The sequence below is a fragment of the Salvelinus alpinus genome, chromosome 9 (assembly GCF_045679555.1).
Source record: "Salvelinus alpinus chromosome 9, SLU_Salpinus.1, whole genome shotgun sequence".
NCBI classification, from domain to species: Eukaryota; Metazoa; Chordata; class Actinopteri; order Salmoniformes; family Salmonidae; genus Salvelinus; species Salvelinus alpinus.
Window position 1 is genome coordinate 21485217 of NC_092094.1, and position 22626 is coordinate 21507842.

A 22626-nucleotide genomic window follows, 5' to 3' on the forward strand; every position below is an offset into this window, starting at 1 on the left:
GTTCCTCTGGAGTTGAAGTCTCACACCACTCTCGGACCCAAGAATGGCATCTATGTGACAATCACTAAAAGAGAGATAGAGGGAGAACCAGCGAATCCCCCTGCAGAAGAATATCTCTGTTCTGTATCTGCTCTCTAGAACGTAGTGTGATTTCTATGAAACAGATACATTATCCATCCAGTGACTGCTTATTTTAAGGCTAAACATAAAGTAACATTAACCTAGCCTGGTCCCAGATCTGTTTGTGCTGTCTTGCTAACTTCTATGGTTGTCACACTTTTGGCGCTCCCTTTACATAAGAGAGTTGGCAATAAAGCACAAACAGATCTGAGTCCAGGCTAGCATTAACCTCTTCTTTAACTTAAACATCTAAAAGTATTTGGTTAAATGTACTTAAGTATCAAAAGTAAAACATTTCAAATTCCTTATATTAAGCAAACCAGACGGTACCATTTTTATTTTACTTTGAAAAATTATGGATAGACAGGGACACATTCCAACACGCAGACATCATTTACAAATTAAGCATGTGTGTTTAGTGAGTCCGCCAGATCAGAGGCAGTAGGCATGTCCATGAATTGCACTATTTTCCTGTTCTGCTAAGCATTCAAAATGTAACAAGTACTTTTGGGTGTCAGGGAAAATGTGTGGAGTAAAAAGTACATTATTAAAAGTAAAAGTTGTCAAAAATAAGTCTAGTAATAAGTACAGATACCCCCAAAAACTACTTCAGTAGTACTTTAAAGTATTTTTACTTAAGTACTTTATGCAACTGCCTCCATGGTAAATGACAATTTGCACAGAAAAAGTGAGGTTGGGCCAGGGGCAGCTCACCTTTTTAATCAGCCAGTGTACTGAATGGAGGTCAAGCCCTCCAAGAGGCCCCTGCCAATGGCACAATGATCGCCACGGTGATTCTGCAGAACTAGAGAGAGGGGGAGGAGAAGCATGCTGGGGAAACTGTGAGCTGATGGGAGGGGGAAGACTGGCAAAACTCTTCTTATAACAAAATAACAACATTCCTTGACATCTGTATAAATTCATATTGATATCCATTGTTACTGAATAGTCACTGCAGGACTGCATTAAAGGGAAGGATCAATTCAAAGTATAATGTATGTTAGAACATGCCCATGAACTATTAAAGGGATAGTTCACCCAAATTACAAAATTATATAATATTGGTTTTCCTGTAAGCAGTCTATGGATAAGACAGCGATCCATGCTTTAGTTTGGTTTACCTGTCCACTGTCTCCAAATGCTATGCAATTACCTTGTCCATAGACTTTTTACAGGGTAAAGTAATCCGAATGTTTTTGTCATTTGGATGGACTATCCCTTTAAGGATTGGTATTGTCTCTCCCAACAGCTCTGACTGGAAAGTGAGTCTTTGCAACTATCCATCATAACAGTGTAGGCATTGACTAAATGTTATAGGACCCCCCCTCACAGATTTCCAAATCTTTCATCTTTAAAATGCAGCTATGATTTACATGAAGGTAATACTCTTAAGATCATGACTCGATGAGAGCGGAAAGCAATATCAGCTCACTCCATTTCTCATTGCCTCTTAAGTTGAAAAGCTCTGATGTTACTGTGTATGATTTCTTTAAGCTTGACTGTATAGACTTTATACCAATGGGATGGTATTAATTGTGTTGATTTGGAGTGTTGCTCTGCAATTTGATGTTTCATATTCATTAAATGTGAAATTAATAATCAAAATCAGGGAAAGATGTTATCAATATACATTCTGAAATATTCCATTTTAATTGAAAGGAATAATGATGACATGCTATGAAAGAGTAAACGCAACGGTGGACTAAATGCTGAAATGGAAAAAAATCTCTCACAATCATTCAGAATGTGTAACATTTAATAGTTCATGTTTTATCTATTTAGCGTCTGATTTCTTGAATGTTGTCAATGAGGAAGAAACTGAGTAAAGAGCCATTTTATTGCAGTGTAACAATTTCCATGTGTACATAAATATAGAAGACCCAATGACCATTAAATAAAAACCTACCCGTGTTCTAGCGGTTACAGGGCCGTAGACCCTGGCACACATATACTGTGTGGGCATGGGTTCAAATCTGACCCAGTGCCCTTCTGACTCACATCTCTCTCCTTCATTTCCTGTGTTCTCACCATTGTTCCATCAACCAATAACATATGTAAGGAGTGGGATTGCCACATGCCTTAAAAAAATGAAATATATAAAAAGAGGTCGATCCTCTGGAACCGTTGTGCCATGTGTTATGTTATGCATGACTTATATAAAAGGAAAGTAAAACACCTTAGGGCTGGGTCAATTCCATTCGCCGAAGTTCAGCGCTATAGCGTGATTTAAATATAAAGGTCATTTCTGATTAAGCCGGCATATGCAGCATTTACTGTGAATGCAAATCAAATGTTATTGATCACATACACATGGTTAGCAGATGTTATTGTGAGTGTAGCGAAATGCTTGTGCTTCTAGGTTCGACAGTGCAGTAATATCTAACAATTCCACAACAACTACCTAATACACACAAATCTAAAGGGATGGATTAAGAATATATACACATACAAATATATGGCTGAGCGATGACCGAGCGGCATAGGCAAGATGCAATAGATGGTATAAAATACAGTATATACATATGAGTAATGCAAGGTATGTAAACATTAAAGTGGCATTAATAATGACTAGTGATCCATTTATTAAAGAGGCCAATGTTTTCAAGTCTGTATGTAGGCAGCAGCCTCTGTGTTAGTGATGGCTGTTTAACAGTCTGATGGCCCAGCTTTGATGCACCTATACTGATCTTGCCTTCTGGATGGTAGCGGGGTGAACAGGCAGCGGTGCGGGTGGTTGTTGTCCTTGATTATCTTTTTGGCCTTTCTGTGACATCGGGTGCTGTAGGTGTCCTGGAGGGCAGGTAGTTTGCCCCTGGTGATACGTTGTGCAGACCGCACCACCCTCTGGAGAGCCCTGCGGTTGTGGGCGGTGCAGTTGCCATACAAGGTGGTGATACAGCCCAACAGGATGCTCTCAATTGTGCATCTGTAAAAGTTTGTGAGGGTCTTAGGTGACAAGCCAAATTTATTCAGCCTCCTGAGGTTGAAGAGGCGTGTTGCGCCTTCTTCACCACACTGTGTGGGTGGACCATTTCAGTTTGTCAGTGATGAGTACGCAGAGGAACTTAAAACTTTCCACTTTCTACACTGCTGTCCCGTCGATGTGGATAGGGGGGTGCTCCCTCTGCTGTTTCCTGAAATCCATGATCATCTACTTATGTTGACATTGAGTGAGAGGTTGCTTTCCTGACACCACACTCCGAGTGCCCTCACCTCCTCCCTGTAGGCTGTCTCGTAGTTGTTGGTAATCAAGCCCACTACTGTCGTGTCGTCTGCAAACTTGATTGAGTTGAAGGCGAGCATGGCCACGCAGTCATGGGTGAACAGGGAGTACAGGAGGGGGCTGAGCACGCACCCTTATTGGGCCCCAGTGTTGAGGATCAGTGAAGTGGAGATGTTTCCTACCTTCACCACCTGGGGGCGGCCCGTCAGGAAGTCCAGGACCCAATTGCACAGGGCGGGGTTGAGACCCAGGGCCTCAAGCTTAATGATGAGCTTGGAGGGTACTATGGTGTTGAATGCTGAGCTGTAGTCAATGAACAGCATTCTTACATAGGTATTCCTCTTGTCCAGTTGGGATAGGGCAGTGTGCAGTGTGATGGCGATTGCATCTTCTGTGGACCTATTGGGGCGGTATGCAAATTGAAGTGGATTTAGGGTGGCAGGTAAGGTGGAGGTGATATGATCCTTGACTAGGCTCTCAAAGCACTTCATGACAACAGAAGTGAGTGCTATGGGGCGGTAGTCATTTAGTTAATTTATCTTTGCCTTCTTGGGTACAGGAACAATGGTGGCCCTCTTGAAGCATGTGGGGACAGCAGACTGGGATAAGGAGATTCAATATGTCCGTAAACACATCAGCAAGCTGGTCTGCGCATGCTCTGAGGATGCGGCTAGGGATGCCGTCTGGGCCGGCAGCCCTGCGAGGGTTAACACGTTTAAATGTCTTACTCACATCGGCCACGGAGAAGGAGAGGGGGAGCCCGCAGTCCTTGGTAGTGGGCAGCGTCGGTGGCATGGTATCATCCTCAAAGCGGGCAAAGGTGTTTAGTTTGTTTTGGGAGCAAGACGGTGTCCATGACGTGGCTGGTTTTCTTTTTGTGGTCCATGATTGCCTGTAGACCCTGCCACATACATCTCGTGTCTGAGCCGTTGAATTGCGACTCCACTTTGTACCTATACCGACATTTCGCTTGTTTGATTATCTTGCGGAGGGAATAACTACACTGTTTGTAATCTGCCATATTCCCAGTCATCTTTTCATGGTTAACTGCGGTGGTTCGCGCTTTTAGTTTTGCACAAATGCCACCATCTATCCACGGTTTCTGGTTAGGGTAGGTTTTAATAGTCACAGTGGGTACAACATGCACTTCCTTATAAACTCACTCACCGAATAAATTGATATTATTCTGAGGCTGCACCGAACATTTCCCAGTCCACGTGATCAAAACAATCTTGAAGCGTGGATTCCTGAGTGGTCAGACCAGGGTTGAATAGTTCTCGTCACGCATACATCCTGCCTATAGGACGGGAGGAGCAAAATGGAGTCATGTTCAGATTTGCCAAAGGGAGGGCCTTGTATGCATCGCGGAAGTTAAGAGTAGCAGTGACCCAGTGTATTGCCCACACGAGTGCTACAATCAATATGCTGATAGAATTTAAGTAGCCTTGTTCTCATTTGCTTTGTTAAAATCCCCAGCTACAATAAATGCAGCCTTAGGATATATGGTTTCCAGTTTGCATATAGTCCAGTGAAGTTCCTTGAGGTCCGTTGTGGTATCAGCTTGAGGGAGGATATACACGGCTGTGACAATAACCGACGAGAATTCTCTTGGGAGATAAGATGGTCAGCATTTGATTGTGAGGAATTCTGGGTCAGGTGAACAAAAGAACTTGAGTTCCTGTATGTTGTTACAATTACATCATGAAACATACAGCCCCGCCCTTCTTCCCTGAGAGATGTTTATTTCTGTCGGCACGGCATAAAGAATCCCGGTGGCTGTACTGACTCCAACATATCCCGAGAGAGCCATGTTTCCGTGGAACAGTATGTTACAATCCATGATGTCTCTCTGGAAAACAACCCTTGCCCTAATTTTGTCTACCTTGTTATCTAGAGACTGGACATTGGCGAATAATATACTCGGAAGCAGTGGGTGGTGTGCACGCCTCCAAAGTCTGACCAGAAGGCCGCTCCGTCTACCTCTTCTGCGGCAACGTTATTTTGGGTCGGTCTCTGGGATCAGATCAAATGCCCTAGGTGGTGGTGTGAACAAAGGATCCGCTTCGGGAAAGTCGTATTCCTGGTCGTAATGTTGGTACGTTGACGTCGCTCTGATATCCAATAGTTCTTCCCGGCTGTATGTAATAACACTTAAGATTTTCTGGGCTAGCAATGTAAGAAATAACACATAAAAAGATACGGACTAGAAGCGACTGTGAGCGTGGGAACATTGCCTTTAAATTTCAATCATGCTATAGCACTGAACTTTGGCGATATGCATTAAATAATTATAATAACAAAAAAATAACAAAACCTAGCCCCAATTCAATAAATCACTAGCCCCATTTCAATAAATAACAGAAATACAGTAGGTAGAGCATGTGAGGACTGTTAGCAAGTCACAAAATATCAGTTGTCTTCAGTTGAAGATTGGTATGGACCCCTGTGGATTTTAAGAGTACTCAATTAGGTATTCAGGATAAATCTGCTGTTTCTCAAACACAACAAAAATGGATGGGTTGTTTTCTGAGTTGACACAGCTGTCGTAGAGGACCTTGCTGGTGCTTTTCTGAGGTGGACGACGGTATGTTTTACACCCATTGGTGAACTCTCCAACCAAGACCAGAGCCACAAACATAATCTTCTTGCTATTGCTCTGAGATCTTATGTACGCGTTAGAGTAAGAGGCATCTCTAGCAAAGTAGCTCCCTGGAAAATAACAACAACAGCGTGTTAGAGACAAATGTTTCAAAAGTCTAGCAGAAACATTTGCTTTTATGTGACTTGATATAGCAATAGAGAGAGATTCACCTAGGCCATAAAGTGTTCCATTGACACCGCAGGTCCTCCAGTCAAAGTTCTGTTCACAGATGACATCTATGATAGAGTGATCTGTGCCGTGGAACAATTCTCTCTCATCAACCGGTTTCCCGCCGTTCTTCTTCATCATCTGTTCCTTCTGCCTAACCCCAAGCACACAAAACAATACATTAAAAGGGATAGTTCAGCAAATTTACATATTAAGATATTTGTTTCCTTACCTTGAACACAAGCTATGGACAAGGAGTGGCTGCAATCCATACATTTGGTTTTGTTAAAACTAGCCACTGCAAACACATGCTTATACAGTAAAACGTCAAAGATACGAACATCAAAAGTTGCAGACTGACCGGTCAACAAACAGGAAATATCAAACAGGGACATTAATTAAATTTAGCAAGTTTGAAATATCATGCCTAAATATTCTCTTAGCCCTTTACACTAGTTGGAATTGGCCTATATGGATAGGGCTAAATGTAAATGTGTCTTACAGAAGAAATATGAAAAGCATATGTATAACCATGGTAGCGATTTAAAGACAACAGTTTGGAGTTGATGGGAAAATTATTAGACCAAAAGGTCAAGACACAACAGGGTGGCAGGTAGCCTCGAGGTTAGCATGTTGGGCCAGTAACCAAATGGTTGCTGATTTGATTAATCGGAGAAAACAAAATAAAAATCTATAGCTGTTAAGTGACCAAGGCACTTAACCCTCATTTCTCCAGGGGCGCTGTACAATGGTGACCCTGGCCATGACTCCACTCCCTACAGGTGTCTCAGGGGGAGTTTGGATATGTAAAAATAAACACTTGTGTGTAACAGGACAAATAAGCACCCCCCACGCCCAAATTATTATTGACAGTTCACAAGACTGAAAACAAACATTACACTGGATTTTACATTTGGTGTACTTTCGCTGCAAATACTTTGCATACATTCAGTAACATAATAATATTCCTGGGAAATGTGGGGTAAGTGCAACATAAGACAAAAAAATTACAACAATTTGAGTGAGGACTAACTGGTGTCTCCAAGTGGCCCCACACACACACCTCTCCAAAATGTGCACAGTTCCTAAGTCATTTCAATAAACTTTTGTGTCTCAAAGAAGAGTCTTCAACCATAAGGTGTTTGAGCTCTCCTAGCTGTGACGCTGTGGATCTACGGCAAGTAGTTTGTAGTTGTTTTCTTTGGAATTACAACCCTGCATCCCCGCCATTACACAATTACTGTTGTGAAGAAAATGAGCATTCTGTTCAGAACAATGCAGGGTATGACGTCTTGTAACTGTACATCAAACATGGTGATCATAAATATTGACTGAATATGTCATCAGTTTAATGATTTGGAAATGTGAAGTGCACATTAATGGACTCACAGGTGTTTGGTTTGCTTGTATGACAAAGCCATATTTATTATAAATCCTCAATATCTCATCTTTCAAAATACAATTTACAGCATCTCCCCTCAATCAAAAACAAAATGTGCAAAAGTTGCCCAATTAGCAGGAGGGATGAGGGCAACTTTTTGTCACGCAAAGTGCTCAAGTTCAGAGTGGCTCTCAGTCAAAACCCGTACAACGCAGAGCATGAGCAGTGCCCAATTTGGCTGGAGCGCAGAGTTCCAGTCCCCTCGCCCGCTCCAATTTCATTCCAGTAGCACTCACTTCATGAGCTCAGGGCATGTCCGCCCCAGCATAGCCCCTTTCTTTAGCTACTGTCATGGAGTTTGCTAAATATTTTCATAAAGAAACTGATAAAAAAAACATTCAGGTGCAAAATCAAGGTGACTTACAAAGATGAGGACCAAGAGCAAGTGCAGTGATGTTGTGTCCACAACTAAAGAATCACTGTGGAATCTGAAGACATGCATCCCGAAAGCATGATGGTGTACTTACTACGTGCACATGCTAACAGAACAGAATGAAGTGGGTAACTAGCTATGTGTGTCATTGTAGCAAAGTATTTAGAAACCAAAAAATCAACTCTTAAAAGTTTTGTTTATTTTGTCCCAATAGGCCTGCTGACATATTACCTCTCAAGGAGCTTTCCGTGTTGATAGGGTTATGTTGCCTAAAAATCTGTACACCTACCAACAACATCAAAAAAGCTATGCATCCCTACCCAACATGGCAAGAGTAGCCCGAAGGGTGTTTAGCATCCCTAGTGGCTCTGCAAGGGCGGAGAGGGTATTCTCAAATCAAAGCAAATGTTATTGCTCACATACACATATTTAGCAGATGTTATTCTGGGTGTAGCGAAATGCTTCGGTTCCTAGCTCCAACAGCAAAATAAGTAAAATAATGAAATAAATATATATATATAAATATTAGGATGAGCAATGTCGGTGTGGCATTGACTAAAATACAGTCAAATAGAATACAGTATATACAGTCATGGCCAAAAGTTTTGAGAATGACACAAATATTAATTTTCACAAAGTCTGCTGCCTCAGTGTCTTTAGATATTTTTGTGAGATGTTACTATGGAATACTAAAGTATAATTACAAGCATTTCATAAGTGTCAAAGGCTTTCATTGACAATTACATGAAGTTGATGCAGAGTCAATATTTGCAGTGTTGACCCTTCTTTTTCAAGACCTCTGCAATCCACCCTGGCATGCTGTCAATTAACTTCTGGGCCACATCCTGACTGATGGCAGCCCATTCTTGCATAATCAATGCTTGGAGTTTGTCAGAATTTGTGGGGTTTTGTTTGTCCACCCGCCTCTTGAGGAATGACCACAAGTTCTCAATGGGATTAAGGTCTGGGGAGTTTCCTGGCCATGGACCCAAAATATCAATGTTTTGTTCCCTGAGCCACTTAGTTATCACTTTTGCCTTATGGCAAGGTGCTCCATCATGCTGGAAAAGGCATTGTTTGTCACCAAACTGTTCCTGGATGGTTGGGAGAAGTTGCTCTCGGAGGATGTGTTGGTACCATTCTTTATTCATGACTGTGTTCTTAGGCAAAATTGTGAGTGAGCCCACTCCCTTGGCTGAGAAGCAACCCCACACATAATGGTCTCAGGATGCTTTACTGTCGGCATGACACAGAACTGATGGTAGCGCTCACCTCGTCTTCTCCGGACAAGCTTTTTTCCGGATGCCCCAACAACAACAAAAAATCGGAAAGGGGATTCATCAGAGAAAATGACTTTACCCCAGTCCTCAGCAGTCCAATCCCTGTACCTTTTGCAGAATATCAGTCTGTCCCATGTTTTTCCTGGAGGGAAGTGGCTTTTTTGCTGCCCTTCTTGACTCCAGGCCATCCTCCAAAAGTCTTCACCTCACTGTGTGTGCAGATGCACTCACACCTGCCTGCTGCCATTCCTGAACAAGCTCTGTACTGGTCGTGCTGAATCAACTTGCTGGACTTTCTTTGGCGCCCTGAAGCCTTCTTCACAACAATTGAACAACTCCCCTTGAAGTTCTTGATGATCCGATAAATGGTTGATTTAGGTGCAATCTTACTTGCAGCAATATCCTTGCCTGTGAAGCCCTTTTTGTGCAAAGCAATGATGACGGCACGTGTTTCCTTGCAAGTAACCATGTTTGACAGAGGAAGAACAATGATTCCAAGCACCACCCTCCTTTTGAAGCTTCCAGCCTGTTATTTTTACTCAATCAGCATGATAGAGTGATCTCCAGCCTTGTCCTCGTCAACACTCACACCTGTGTTTACGAGAGAATCACTGACATGTCAGCTGGTCCTTTTTTGGCAGTGCTGAAATGCAGTGGAAATGTTTTTTGGGGATTCAGTCATTTGCTTGGCAAAGTGGAATTTTGCAATTAATTGCAATTCATCTGATCACTCTTTATAACATTCTGGAGTATATGCAAATTGCCATCATACAAACTGAGTCAGCAGACTGAAAATTAATATTTGCGTCATTCTCAAAACTTTTGGCCACGACTGTACATATGAGATGAGTAAAGCAGTATGTAAACATTATTAAAGTGGCCAGTGATTCCATGTCTATGTATATAGGGCAGCAGCCTCTAAGGTGCAGGGTGGTAGCCGGCTAATGATGGCTATTTAACAGTCTGATGGCCTTGAGAGAGAAGCTGTTTTTCAGTTTCTCGGTCCCAGCTTTGATGACGTCGGACGATATAGGAGTCCTGGAGGGCAGGCAACCGCTGATGCGTTGGGCGGACCGCACCACCCTCTGGAGAGCCTTGCGGTTGAGGGCGGTGCAGTTGACATACCAGGTGGTGATACTGCCCAACAGGATGCTCTCAATTGTGCATCTGTAAAAGTTTGAGGGTCTTAGGGGCCTAGCCGAAATTCTTCAGCCTCCTGAGGTTGAAGAGGCGCTGTTGTGCCTTCTTCACCACACGGTCTGTGTGGGTGGACCATTTCAGATCATCAGTGATGTGTACGCAGAGGAACTTGAAGCTTTCCACCTTTACTGCGGTCTGGTCGATGTGGATAGGGGGGTGCTCCCTCTGCTGTTTCCTGAAGTCCATGATCAGCTCCTTTGTTTTGTTGAGGGAGAGGTTATTTTCCTTGCACCACTCCGCTAGGGCCCTCACCTCCTCCCTGTAGGCTGTTTCGTTGTTGTTGGTAATCAGGCCTACCACTGTTGTGTCGTCTGCAAACTTCATGATTGAGTTGGAGGAGTGCGTGGCCACGCAGTCATGGGTGAACAGGGAGTACAGGAGTGGGTTGAGCACGCCACCATTGTGGGGCCCGTGTTGAGGATCAGCAAAGTGGAGGTGCTGTTTCCTACCTTCACCACCTGGGAGCGGCCCGTCAGGAAGTCCAGGGCAGGGTTCAGACCCCTGGCCCCGAGCTTAATGATGAGCTTGGAGCGTACTATGGTTTTGAAGGCTGAGCTGTAGTCAATGAACAGCATTCTTACATCGGTATTCCTCTTGTCCAGATGGGATAGGGCAGTGTGCAGTGCGATGGCGATTGCATTGTCTGTGGATCTATTGGGGCGGTAAGCAAATTGAAGTGGGTCTAGGGTGTCAGGTAACGTGGAGGTGATATGATCCTTAACTGGCCTCTCAAAGTACTTGATGATGACAGAAGTGAGCGCTACAGGGCGATAGCCAGTTCACTTACCTTTGCTTTCTTCGGTACAGGAACAATAGTGGAGATCTTGAAGCAAGTTGGGACAGAAGACTGGCATAGGGAGAGATTGAATATATCCATAAACACGCCAGCCAGCTGGTCTGTGCGTGCTCGGAGGATGCGGCTAGGGATGCCGGAGGGTAAACACGCTTAAATTACTTACTCACGTTGGCCCCGGAGAACAAGAGCCCACAGTCCTTGGGAGCGGGCTGCGTCGGTCGGACTGTGTTATCCTCAAAACGGGTGAAGAAGGTGTTTAGCTTGTCTGGGAGCAAGACGACGGTGTCCGCGACGTGGCTGGTTTTCCCTTTGTAATATGTGATTGTCTGTAGACCCTACCACATAGGTCTCGTGTCTGAGCCATTGAAATGCGACTCCACTTTGTCTCTGTACTGACATTTTGCCTGTTTGATTGCCTTACAGAGGGAATAACTACACAGTTTGTATTCGACCATATTCCCAGTCACCTTGCCATGGTTAAATGCGGTGGTTCACGCTTTCAATTTTGCATGAATGCTGCCATCTATCCACGGTTTCTGGTTTGGGTAGGTTTTAATAGACACTGTGGGAACATCCCCTATACATTGCCTGATGAACTCAGTCACTGTGTCCGTGTAAATGTCAATGTTACTCTCCGAGGCTACACCAGAACATATCACAGTTCGCATGATCAAAACAATCTTGAAGCATGGATTCTGATTGGTCAGACCAGCATTGAATAGACCTTAGCACCGGTACTTCCTGCCTATAGGAAGGGAGGAGCAAAATGGAGTTCTGATCTGATTTGCAAAAAGGGAGGGCGGGGGAGGGCCTTGTAGGCGTTCTGAAAAGGCGTGTAGCAGTGATCTGTTTTTCCAAGCGAGTACTATAGTCAATTCTCCACTGCTGGCCTGCTCTCCAGGCATCGTCGCATGAGCCTGAAGCCACAGACTCTGGCCAAACTCGTGTTTCTAAAAGTTAATTCAAAGGCCTAATAAGGTGTTTTTTGTTTCATAAGTAAGTCACAGCCTATATGTGCAACGAAATGTTGTTTAAATACTGAGTGCATAATGTTCATGCCAGCCAAGTGTGTCACACTCACAAATGCTTCACAGTCTATTTCTTTGTAGGCTATAGACTTTAATTATTTTATTTTTTATTTATTTTTTCACCTTTATTTAACCTCTCTTGGGTACGTGAGACGTTAGCGTCCCACCTCTTCAACAGCCAGTGAAACTGCTGGGCGCCAAATTCAAATAGAAATACTCATTATAAAAATTCTGAAAAAAAACATATTTTACATAGGTTTAAAGATGAACTTCTTGTGAATCCAACCACGGTGTCAGATTTAAAAAATGCTTTACGTCGAAAGCATACCTTACGATTATTTGAGAACATAGCCCACTAGACAAATCATTACAAACAGTAGCCAGCCAGGTAGAACAGTTACACAATTTAGAAATAGAGATAAAATTAATCCCTTACCTTTGATGATCTTCATATGGTTGCACTCAGCAGACATTAATTTACTCAATAAATGTTCCTTTTGTTCGATAAAGTCTCTTTATACCCAAAAACCTCATTTTTGTTTGCGCGTTTTCTTCAGTAATCCACAGGCTCAAACAGTCAAAACAGAAAAAAATAAAAATCCAAATTGTATCCGTAAAGTTCATAGAAACATGTCAAACGATGTTTATATTCAAACCTCAGGTTGTTTTTAGCCTAAATAAATCGATAATATTTCAACCGGACAATAACGTCGTCAATATAAAATGTAAACAAGAAAGGCCCTCTCTCGGTTGTGCGCACGAAAAAGCTTCGTGACAGTTTAGGGTCCACTCATTCAGACTGCTCTTACGTCATCATTTTTCAGAATACAACACTGAAACAACTTCTAAAGACTATTGACATCTAGTGGAAGGCATAGAAACTGCAATTTGAGTCCTAAGTCAATGGATACTGTAATGGCATTGAATAGAAAACTACAAAACCACAAAAAAAACGACTTCCTGAATGGGTTCTGTTATACTCAAAGACACTATTTTAACAGTTTTGGAAACTTTAGAGTGTCTTCTATCCAAATGTACCAGTTATATGCATATCATATCTTCTGGGCCCGAGAAACAGGCAGTTTAATTTGGGCACGCTTTCATCCGGAAGTCAAAATACTGCCCCCTACCCAAGAGAGGTTAAAGTTAGTGAGGGAGATATGGCTCAAGCTTCAGTGATTTTTACAAATGGTTCCAGTCATTGGCAGCAGAGAACTGTAAGGAAAGGCGGCCAAAGTAGGTGTTGGCTTTGGGGATGCCCAATGAAATATACCTGCTGGAGCACGTGCTACGGGAGGGTTTTGCTATGTGACCAGTGAGCTGAGATAAGGTGGGGCTTTACCTAGCAAAGACTTATAGATGACCTGGAGCCAGTGGATTTGGCGACAAATATGTAGTGAGGGCCAGCCAACAAGAGCATACAGTTCGCAGTGGTGGGTAGTATATGGGGCTTTGGTGACAAAACAGATGGCACTGTGATAGACAACATCCAATTTGCTGAGTAGAGTGTTGGAGGCTATTTTGTAAATGACATCACCGAAGTCAAGGATCGGTAGGATAGTCAGTTTTACAAGGGTATGTTTGGCAGCATGAGAGAAGGATGCTTTGTTGCGAAGTAGGAAATCGATTCTAGATTTAATTTTGGATTGGAGATGCTTAATGTGAGTCTGGAAGGAGAGTTTACAGTCTATACAGACACCTAGGTATTTGTAGTTTTCCACATATTCTAAGTCAGAACAGTCCAGAGTAATTATGCTAGGCGGTCGGGCAACAATCGGCTGAAGAGCATGCATTTAGTTTTACTAGCATTTAAGAGCCGTTGGAGGCCACGGAAGGAGTGTTGTATGGCATTGAAGCTCGTGTGGAGGTTTGTTAACACAATGTCCAAGGAAGGGACAGATGTATACAGAATAGTGTCGTCTGCGTAGAGGTGGATCAAAGAACCATCATCAGCAAGAGCGCGACATCATTGATATAGACAGAGAAAAGAGTGGGCCCGAGAATTGAACCCTGTGGCACCCCCATAGAGACTGCCAGAGGTCCCGACAACAGACCCTCTGATTTGACACACTGAACTCTATCAGAGAAGTAGTTGGTGAACCAGGTGAAGCAATCATTTGAGAAGCCAAGGCTATTGAATATGCCAATAACAATGCGGTGATTGACACAGTCGAAAGCCTTGGCCAGGTCGATGTAGACGGCTGCACAGTACTGTCCTTTATCCATGGCGGATATGAAATCGCTTAGGACCTTGAGCGTGGTTTATGTGCACACCCATGACCAGCTCGGAAACCAGATTGCATAGCGGAGAAGGTACGGTGGGATTCGAAATGGTCGGTGATCTGTTTGTTAACTTGGCTTTCGAAGACTTTAGAAAGGCAGGGCAGGATGGATATACTCGTTTTTCAACCACTCCACAAATTTCATGTTAACAAACTAGAGTTTTGGCAAGTCAGTTAGGACATCTACTTTGTGCATGACAAGTAATTTTTCTAACAATTGTTTACAGACAGATTATTTCACTGTATCACAATTCCAGTGGATCAGAAGTTCACATACACTAAGTTGACTGTGCATTTAAACAGCTTGGAAAATTCCAGAAAATTGTCATGGCTTTAGAAGTTTTTGATTGGCTAATTGACATAATTTGAGTCAATTGGAGGTGTACCTGTGGATGTATTTCAAGGCCTACCTTCAAACTCAGTGCCTCTTTGCTTGACATCATGGGAAAATCAAAATAAATCAGCCAAGACCTCCAAAATTAGTGTAGACCTCCACAAGTCTGGTTCATCCTTGGGAGCAATTTCCAAATGCCTAAAGGTACCACGTTCATCTGTACAAGCAATAGTACGCAAGTATAAACACCATGGGACTACGCAGCTGTCATACCACTCAGGAAGGAGATGCGTTCTGTCTCCTAGAGATGAACGTACTTTGGTGCGAAAAGTGCAAATCAATCCCAGAACAACAGCAAAGGACCTAGTGAAGATGCTGGAGGAAACAGGTACAAAAGTATCTATATCCACATTAAAACGAGTCCTATATCGAAATAACCTGAACAGCCGCTCAGCAAGGAAGAAGCCACTGCTCTAAATCCGCCATAAAAAAGCCAGACTACGGTTTGCAACTGCACATGTGGACGAAGATCGTACTCTTTGGAGAAATGTCCTCTGGTTTGATGAAACAAAAATAGAACTGTTTGGCCATAATGACCACCATTATTTTTGGAGGAAAAAGGGGGAGGCTTGCATGCCAAAGAACACCATCCCAACCGTGAAGCACGGGGGTGGCAGCATCATGTTGTGGTGGTGCTTTGCTGCAGGAGGGACTGGTGCACTTCACAAAATAGATGGCATCATGAGAAGGGGGAATTATGTGGATATATTGAAGCAACATCTCAAGACATCAGTCAGGAAGTTAAAGCTTGGTCACAAATGGGTCTTCCAAATGGACAATGACCCCAAGCATACTTCCAAAGTTGTGGCAAAATGGCTTAAGGACAACAAAGTCAAGGAATTGGAGTGGACATCACAAAGATCTGACCTCAATCCTATAGAAAATTTGTGTGCAGAACTGAAAAAGCATGTGCGAGCAAGGAGGCCTACAAACCTGACTCAGTTACACCAGCTCTGTCAGGAGGAATGGGCCAAAATTCACCCACCTTATTGTGGGAAGCTTGTGGAAGACTACCCAAAACATTTGACCCAAGTTAAACAATTTAAAGGCAATGCTACCAAATACTAATTGAGTGTAAACTTGACCCACTGGGAATGTGATGAAAGAAATAAAAGCTGAAATAAATCATTCTCTACTATTATTCTGACATTTCACATTCTTAAAATAAAGTGGTGATCCTAACTGACCTAAGACGGGGAATTTTTACTAGGATTAAATGTCAGGAATTGTGAAAAACAGAGTTTAAATGGATTTGGCTAATGTGTATGTACATTTCTGATTTCAAATGTAGGTCTGTAACAGTTTGGGTCTAGAGTGTCTCCCCCTTTGAAGAGGGGGATGACCACGGCAGCTTTCCAATCTTTATGGATCTCAGACGATACAAGAGGTTGAACAGGCTAGTAATACGGGTTGCAATAATTTCGGTAGATCATTTTAGAAAGAGAGGGTCCAGATTGTCTAGCCCATCTGATTTGTAGGGATCCAGATTTTACAGCTCTTTCAGAACATCAGCTATCTGGATTTAGGTGAAGGAGAAGCGGGGGGGGGGGGCTTGGGCAAGTTGCTGCGGGGGGGGGGGCAGAGCTGTTGGCCAGGGTAGGGGTAGCCAGGTGGAAAGCATGGCCAGGTGGAAAGCATGGCCAGCCGTAGAAAAATCCTTACCGAAATTCTTGATTATCGTAGATTTATCAGTGGTGATAGTATTTCCTTGCCACAGTGCAGTGGGCAGCTGCTCTTATTTTCCATGGACTTTACGGTGCCCCAAAACTTTTTGGAATTAGTGCTACAGGATGTACATTTCTGTTTGAAAAAGCTAGCCTTAGGAAAGCTAACTGACGGTGTGTATTGGTTCCTGACTTCCCTGTTAAGTTGCATATCGCGGGGGCTATTCAATGCTAATGCAGTACATCACAGGATGCTTTTGTGCTGGTCAAGGGCAGTCAAATCTGGAGTGAACCATTTTTTGAATGGGGCATGCTAATTTAAGATGGTGAGGAAAGCCCTTTTAAAGAATAACCAGGCATCCTCTACTGACGGGATGAGGTCAATATCTTTCCAGGATACCCGGGCCAGGTCGATTAGAAAGACCTGCTCGCTGAAGTGTTTTAGGGAACGTTTGACAGTGATGAGAGGTGGTCGTTTGACCACGGGCCCATTCCGGATGCAGGCAATGAGGCAGTAATCGCTGAGATCCTGGTTGAAGACAGCAAAGGTGTATTTAGAGGGCAAGTTGGTCAGGATGATATCTAGGAGGGTGCCCATGTTTACGGATTTAGGGTATTACCTAGTAGGTTCCTTGATAATTTGTGTGAGATTGAGGGCATCTAGCTTAGATTGTAAGACGGCCAGGGTGCTAAACATATCCCAGTTTAGGTCACCTAACAGTACGAACTCGGAAGATAGATGGGGGGCAATCAATTCATATATGGTGTCCAGGGCACAGCTGGGGGCTGAGGGGGGTCTATAACAAGCGGCAACAGTGAGACATTTCTGGAAAGGTGGATTTTTAAAAGTAGAAGCTCGAACTGTTTGGGCACAGACCTGGATAGTAAGACAGAACTCTGCAGGCTATCTCTGCAGTACATTGCAACTCCGCCCCCTTTGGCAGTTCTATCTTGACGGAAAATGTTGTAGTTGGGGATGGAAATTTCTGAATTTTTGGTGGCCTTCCTAAGCCAGGATTCAGACACGGCTAGGATATCAGGGTTGGCTGAGTGTGCTAAAGCAGTGAGTAAAACAAATTTAGGGAGGAGGCTTCTGATGTTAACATGCATGAAACCAAGGCTTTTACGGTTACAGAAGTCAACAAATGAGAGCGCCTGGGGAATACGTGTGATGCTAGGGGCTACAGGGCCTGGGTTAACCTCTACATCACCAGATGAACAGAGGAGTAGGATAAGGGTACGGCTAAAGGCTATAAGAACGAGTCATCTAGTGCGTTGGGTACAGAGAATAAAAGGGGCAGATTTCTGGGCGTGGTAGAATAGATTCAGGGCATAACGTACAGACAAGGGTATGGTAGGATGTGAGTACAGTGGGGGTAAACCTAGGCATTGAGTGACGATGAGAGAGCTTGCATCTGGAGACAACAGCTAAGCCAAGTGAGGTCTCCCCATGTGTGAGGTGTGTGACAAAAGAGCTATCTAAGGCATGTTGAGCTGGAATAGGGGCTTTACAGTGAAATAAAACTAACCGAAACAGCAAAAGACAAGGCATATTGACATTAGAAAGAGGCATGTGTGGTCGAGTGATCATAGGGTCCAATGAGCAGCAATAGGTGAGCCCGGGAGCCGTTCGGTAGTCGTTACTATGCTAGGCAAGCAGGAGGCACGGCGTTCAGAAAGCTAGCTGGCCGGGCCTAGCAGATGGGTCTTCGGTGACATTACAACGGAAAAGCCTGTTGAAACCACATCAGACAATTACGTCGGCAGACCAGTCGTGATGGATCAGCGGGGCTCCATGTCGGCAATAAAGGGTCCAGGTCAATTGGCAAAAGAGGTATTAAAGCCCACGAATTAACAGGTATACCTCTTCGGCTAGCCGGGAGATGGGCCTAGCTCGAGGCTAGCTCAAGGCTAACTGGTGCTTGCATCGGGACAGAGGTGTTAGCGAGCGGTGGCCAATCGGTTACAGCTAGCTAGCTGCGATGATCCGGTGTAATGGCCCAGAGCTTGCGGCAGGAATCCGGTGATGTGGTGGAGAAAAGCAGTTTGATATGCTCTGGGTTGATATTGCGCTGTGCAGACTGGCAGGTATTGACCGAGCTAAAGCTGGCTGGTGACCGAGCTAAAAGGTGAAGACCGCTAGCCGTGGCTAACAGTGACTACTAGCTAGTTAGCTGACTAGCTTCTGATGGAGGTTCCAGTTATAAAGTATAAAATATCAGATCCGTACCACATTGGGTGAGGCGGGTTGCAGGAAAGCATATTTAGAATGTAGATGGAAAGTGATATTAAAATATATACAACAAAAAAAACGATGAGACCGACTATTTACATGAGACAAGACATACACACGTCCGACTGCTACGCCATCTTGGATGAATTTAAATAGGCTAATAAATAATAATTATATAGCCTAAATAATTCATTAGACCTATTTAGCGTGCTTACATGCTGTTTAATACGACATGTAGCCTAATTGAAATGATGAGCGCTTCTTACTGTCACCTGTTTATTAAAATACTTTTAATTCAAATCATATGGTTTGATTTCAATACTTCAAAACCAAATACTGTAGTATGTCCAGGTAGTCAAAAATAGATAGGTGTTGGTTAAATTGTGATTTTAATGAATGGAGTGAATCTGGATCAGCAGTTTTCTCTGTGAGCGAGGAAGTTTTTAGCAGAGACGTTGGAAAGGACATGGATAACCGGCGCAGCGCTCTGTGAGAGAGGAGTGGGATTTCCAACTGATCAACTCCGCTCACATGCTCTGGTACAGCGCAGATCCAGCACTCTGACGTCATGTATAGCATGTTACTGTACAGACACTGCGTTCCGATTTAGGAATTTATCAGTGCCCAAATCTATAATTTTCAACCCGTATGCGGGTACTAGTGTTAAGGGCTACATGGATTGTGTTACTCAATAAATTTGGTGTAAAATTATCTTGCAATGATTTGGGTGTAACGGATGTGAAATGGCTAGCTAGTTAGCGGTGGTGCGCGCTAGCAGCCTTTCAGTCGGTTACGTCACTTGCTCTGAAACCTAGAAGTAGTGGTTCCCCTTGCTCTGCAAGGGCCGTGGCTTTTGTGGAGCGATGGGTAACGATGCTTCGTGGGCGACCGTTGTTGATGTGTGCAGAGGGTCCATGGTTCACGCCCGGGTCGGGGTGAGGGGACGCCGTAAAGTTATACTGTTACATGGGCATGACATTTTAAACATGCTAAACAGGGAAGATATACTTTTTTTGTACAAAAATGAAAATATTAACTTCTCCAGTTGCTAGTCAAAACCAAAGTGTAGATTGCAGTCACTCCTTGTCCGGGTATGTACTGAATTTGCATCGTGGACGATGTAAGGAAACAAATATCATTATGTAAATATGCTAACGTTTCATGTACCAAACCCACTGCAAGATTCGATGCCAACTTACAATACAGAACTCTGCAAGCCAAGGTCACCGTAGTTACTATTATACTACAGAAACCCATTTATGGTCTCAAGAAGGCAGTGCCCCGATGCTAAACTAGCTACAGTATGACTAGCTGCTATCCACTACCCACTCAGAAGAAAACCTGATGAAAGCAGCACAGATGTCAAAATGTTGGTATCTATTCTATTTATTGCACAGAACTCAGGACCTCTGCTTCACAAAAACACGTAACTGCCCCTCTGAAGTGTTCCAACTCATCACGCTATTGAAAAAGGTCTTCAACGGCACAAGGCTGAGGAGTGAGTCTCAGGAGATCTACTAGACACCAGTTTTTCAACTGAATACAGCAGTCTACAAAACATACCACTGGAAGACCCTCCAGAGTGAGGGGTTCTGGATCCGTTTGATGCTGTGGATGGTGCTGCTGGCCATGGTATGTTTGAATAGCTTCTCCAACTTTTGGTACTCTTCTATCTGGCTTGAGAGTGGAACCAGCTGAAGGAAACCACAGATTACTTTATTGAGTGAGATGTCTCTATGGGAAATATTCCACACTGATATTAATATCACTAATATGGAAAATCTATATCGATATCAGTTGCAATTTTTCAATCCGATATCGATATATAGCATTGCAACTGTGTGAATGTTACATTTTCTTTTCACTTCCACGGTTTTGTGAGGTCCAGACAACGGCTTGCTAATTGCCCATTAGGCCAGGTGCAAATGTTCTGGGGGCTTAACCTACCCAACCAGTTTGAATAAAATGCTAAGCCCATTGATGGCCCATCAGTTGGCAATTAAGTATGCTAAATTAAGAGGTAGAGAGAGGTTTTTGTGCCTGCAGGAACAGTCATGTATGCTATTTTACTTAATGGTGTAGGATAACATCAAGGATAAACCGATATCCCTTGCTCAATTCGATATCATATTGCATTATCGATATTGGTGCCCACCATTATAATAGTGTCAAAGCAAATCAAATGGTATATGTCAGGTGTCGAAAACCACAGTTTTCGACTACAGTGAAATGCTTGTGTGCTCACGTGTGTTTCATTTAAACTCAACTAAATTAAACAGTACAGTATCACTACATAGTACCTTGTAGTCTGTGGCGTCAGACAAGACTCCTTTGTCCCAGTGTGGAGGGACAGTCACAGAGGAGCTGGAGCTCTCCTTAGACTCACTAACACAGAGACAAAAGAAGAAACAGGAAATTCAACAGGGAAGTTCCAATAGATAAGGGTTGGCTTCTAGTTTGGCTGATTCAGACACAGATATCCAATAGGCCTTCCTGAATGCTCAGTATTATTTGGCCAACTACTTCATTTGGCTCTGGGGTAGGATGGGGAGATGTGAAATTTGGGGGAGTGGCACACTTCACATTACATTCATTACAGACATACAGTACAACCATGAAGGACAATACCTCTTCAGCTTGGCATTCACATCTTCCTTAGAGAGAAAACGGGGCCTTCTACAAATTGCTCTTTTGGTTGTAAATCTAATATTCTGCTGATGCATCTCTGAAACAGAAAGAATATGTAATCATAAATGTTGTAACAGGTTGTTTGCCAATAAAGAGCTGATTAACTGCTGAATTACGATATATCTGTGACAAGGGGTATACCTTTGAGATTAAGAATGTATTTCTGATCTCCAGATTCAAATGGAATCTCGCTGTCAGAGTCAGTTTGGTAAGCATTCTCCAGGGTCTGGGAAATGACAGAGGCCACATTCCCCTCACCAACCTGCACAGAATAATACCACAGTTTAGGTCAACTCAAAGAGGGTGGTGGTGTAAAGTCACAATAAAAACCACATCCATGCATATTCAGTATTCGGACTGACCTCATGGCCATACTCTATCCACTGGCCACAGTCATCTCTCCAGTACCACAGCCACTCTGTTGTGAGGATGAAGTAAGGGGGTTTGGTGACGGATGAAATAGTGGACAGACGACGAACTGGAGGGCTTCCACATGTCATGGTGAGGAAGTTCACAGGCTTACTTCCTCCACTGAGGGCAACACAGATGAACAACAAAATAAGACCAGTTGTTTAAAAAAGGTAATATACTCTATCTAAGAAAACACTAACATATCTTAGATCTGGTATGACAGGTAACAAAAATCCACACCAAACCTGATATGATGACAACAGTACCTTGTTTCATTTCGTGGATTACAGTAGGCCTTCTCAATCTCCTCTACATTGTCCAGGTCTCTCCAAGCCACTCCATCTAAGATCTGCCATTTGTAAGGCAGATGGTAGTGGACACGGATACATGTGTCTGACAACACAACCACAGAAACATGTAAACACACTACTGTAGACAGAAATGTTGATAATAAAGTATGTTTAGGTTGATGTTACCTTTGAAGCTGCAGCGACTGCGGATGGAGAAGAGGCAGATTTCATTCCTGTCAGTCTCACTGGTGGAGCTGGAGGAGGGCTGTTGTTTCTCAACTGGCTTCATGACTGGAGCAAGAGACGGTGCTACGGCTAAACACAGGACAGACACGGTTACTAAAGCACTGTTTGCATGGATTCTCTGTATTCGTGGATTCTACCTTGTCATTTC

At 43.4% G+C, this 22626-nt stretch overlaps 2 protein-coding genes across 6 annotated transcripts in view; one reads left to right on the plus strand and one right to left on the minus strand.

The window, feature by feature from the left end:
* LOC139583968 (thromboxane-A synthase-like) overlaps positions 1–2241 on the plus strand; it is a 183148-nt gene extending 180907 nt beyond the window's left edge. For all 4 annotated transcript variants that reach the window (XM_071415447.1, XM_071415446.1, XM_071415448.1 and 1 more), the window contains one exon: positions 1–2241. In XM_071415447.1, coding sequence (XP_071271548.1) covers positions 1–138 — 138 coding nt within the window. In that variant the 3' untranslated portion in view covers positions 139–2241.
* Positions 1936–22626, minus strand: part of LOC139583967 (protein mono-ADP-ribosyltransferase PARP12-like) — a 27724-nt gene continuing 7033 nt past the window's right edge. For both annotated transcript variants that reach the window (XM_071415443.1, XM_071415444.1), the window contains exons 4-12: positions 22419–22547; positions 22209–22335; positions 21894–22062; positions 21673–21793; positions 21472–21568; positions 21144–21228; positions 20407–20537; positions 6155–6306; positions 1936–6052 (exon numbers count right to left, since the gene is read on the minus strand). In XM_071415443.1, coding sequence (XP_071271544.1) covers positions 5796–6052; positions 6155–6306; positions 20407–20537; positions 21144–21228; positions 21472–21568; positions 21673–21793; positions 21894–22062; positions 22209–22335; positions 22419–22547 — 1268 coding nt within the window. In that variant the 3' untranslated portion in view covers positions 1936–5795. The remainder of the gene's footprint in view (positions 6053–6154; positions 6307–20406; positions 20538–21143; positions 21229–21471; positions 21569–21672; positions 21794–21893; positions 22063–22208; positions 22336–22418; positions 22548–22626) is intronic.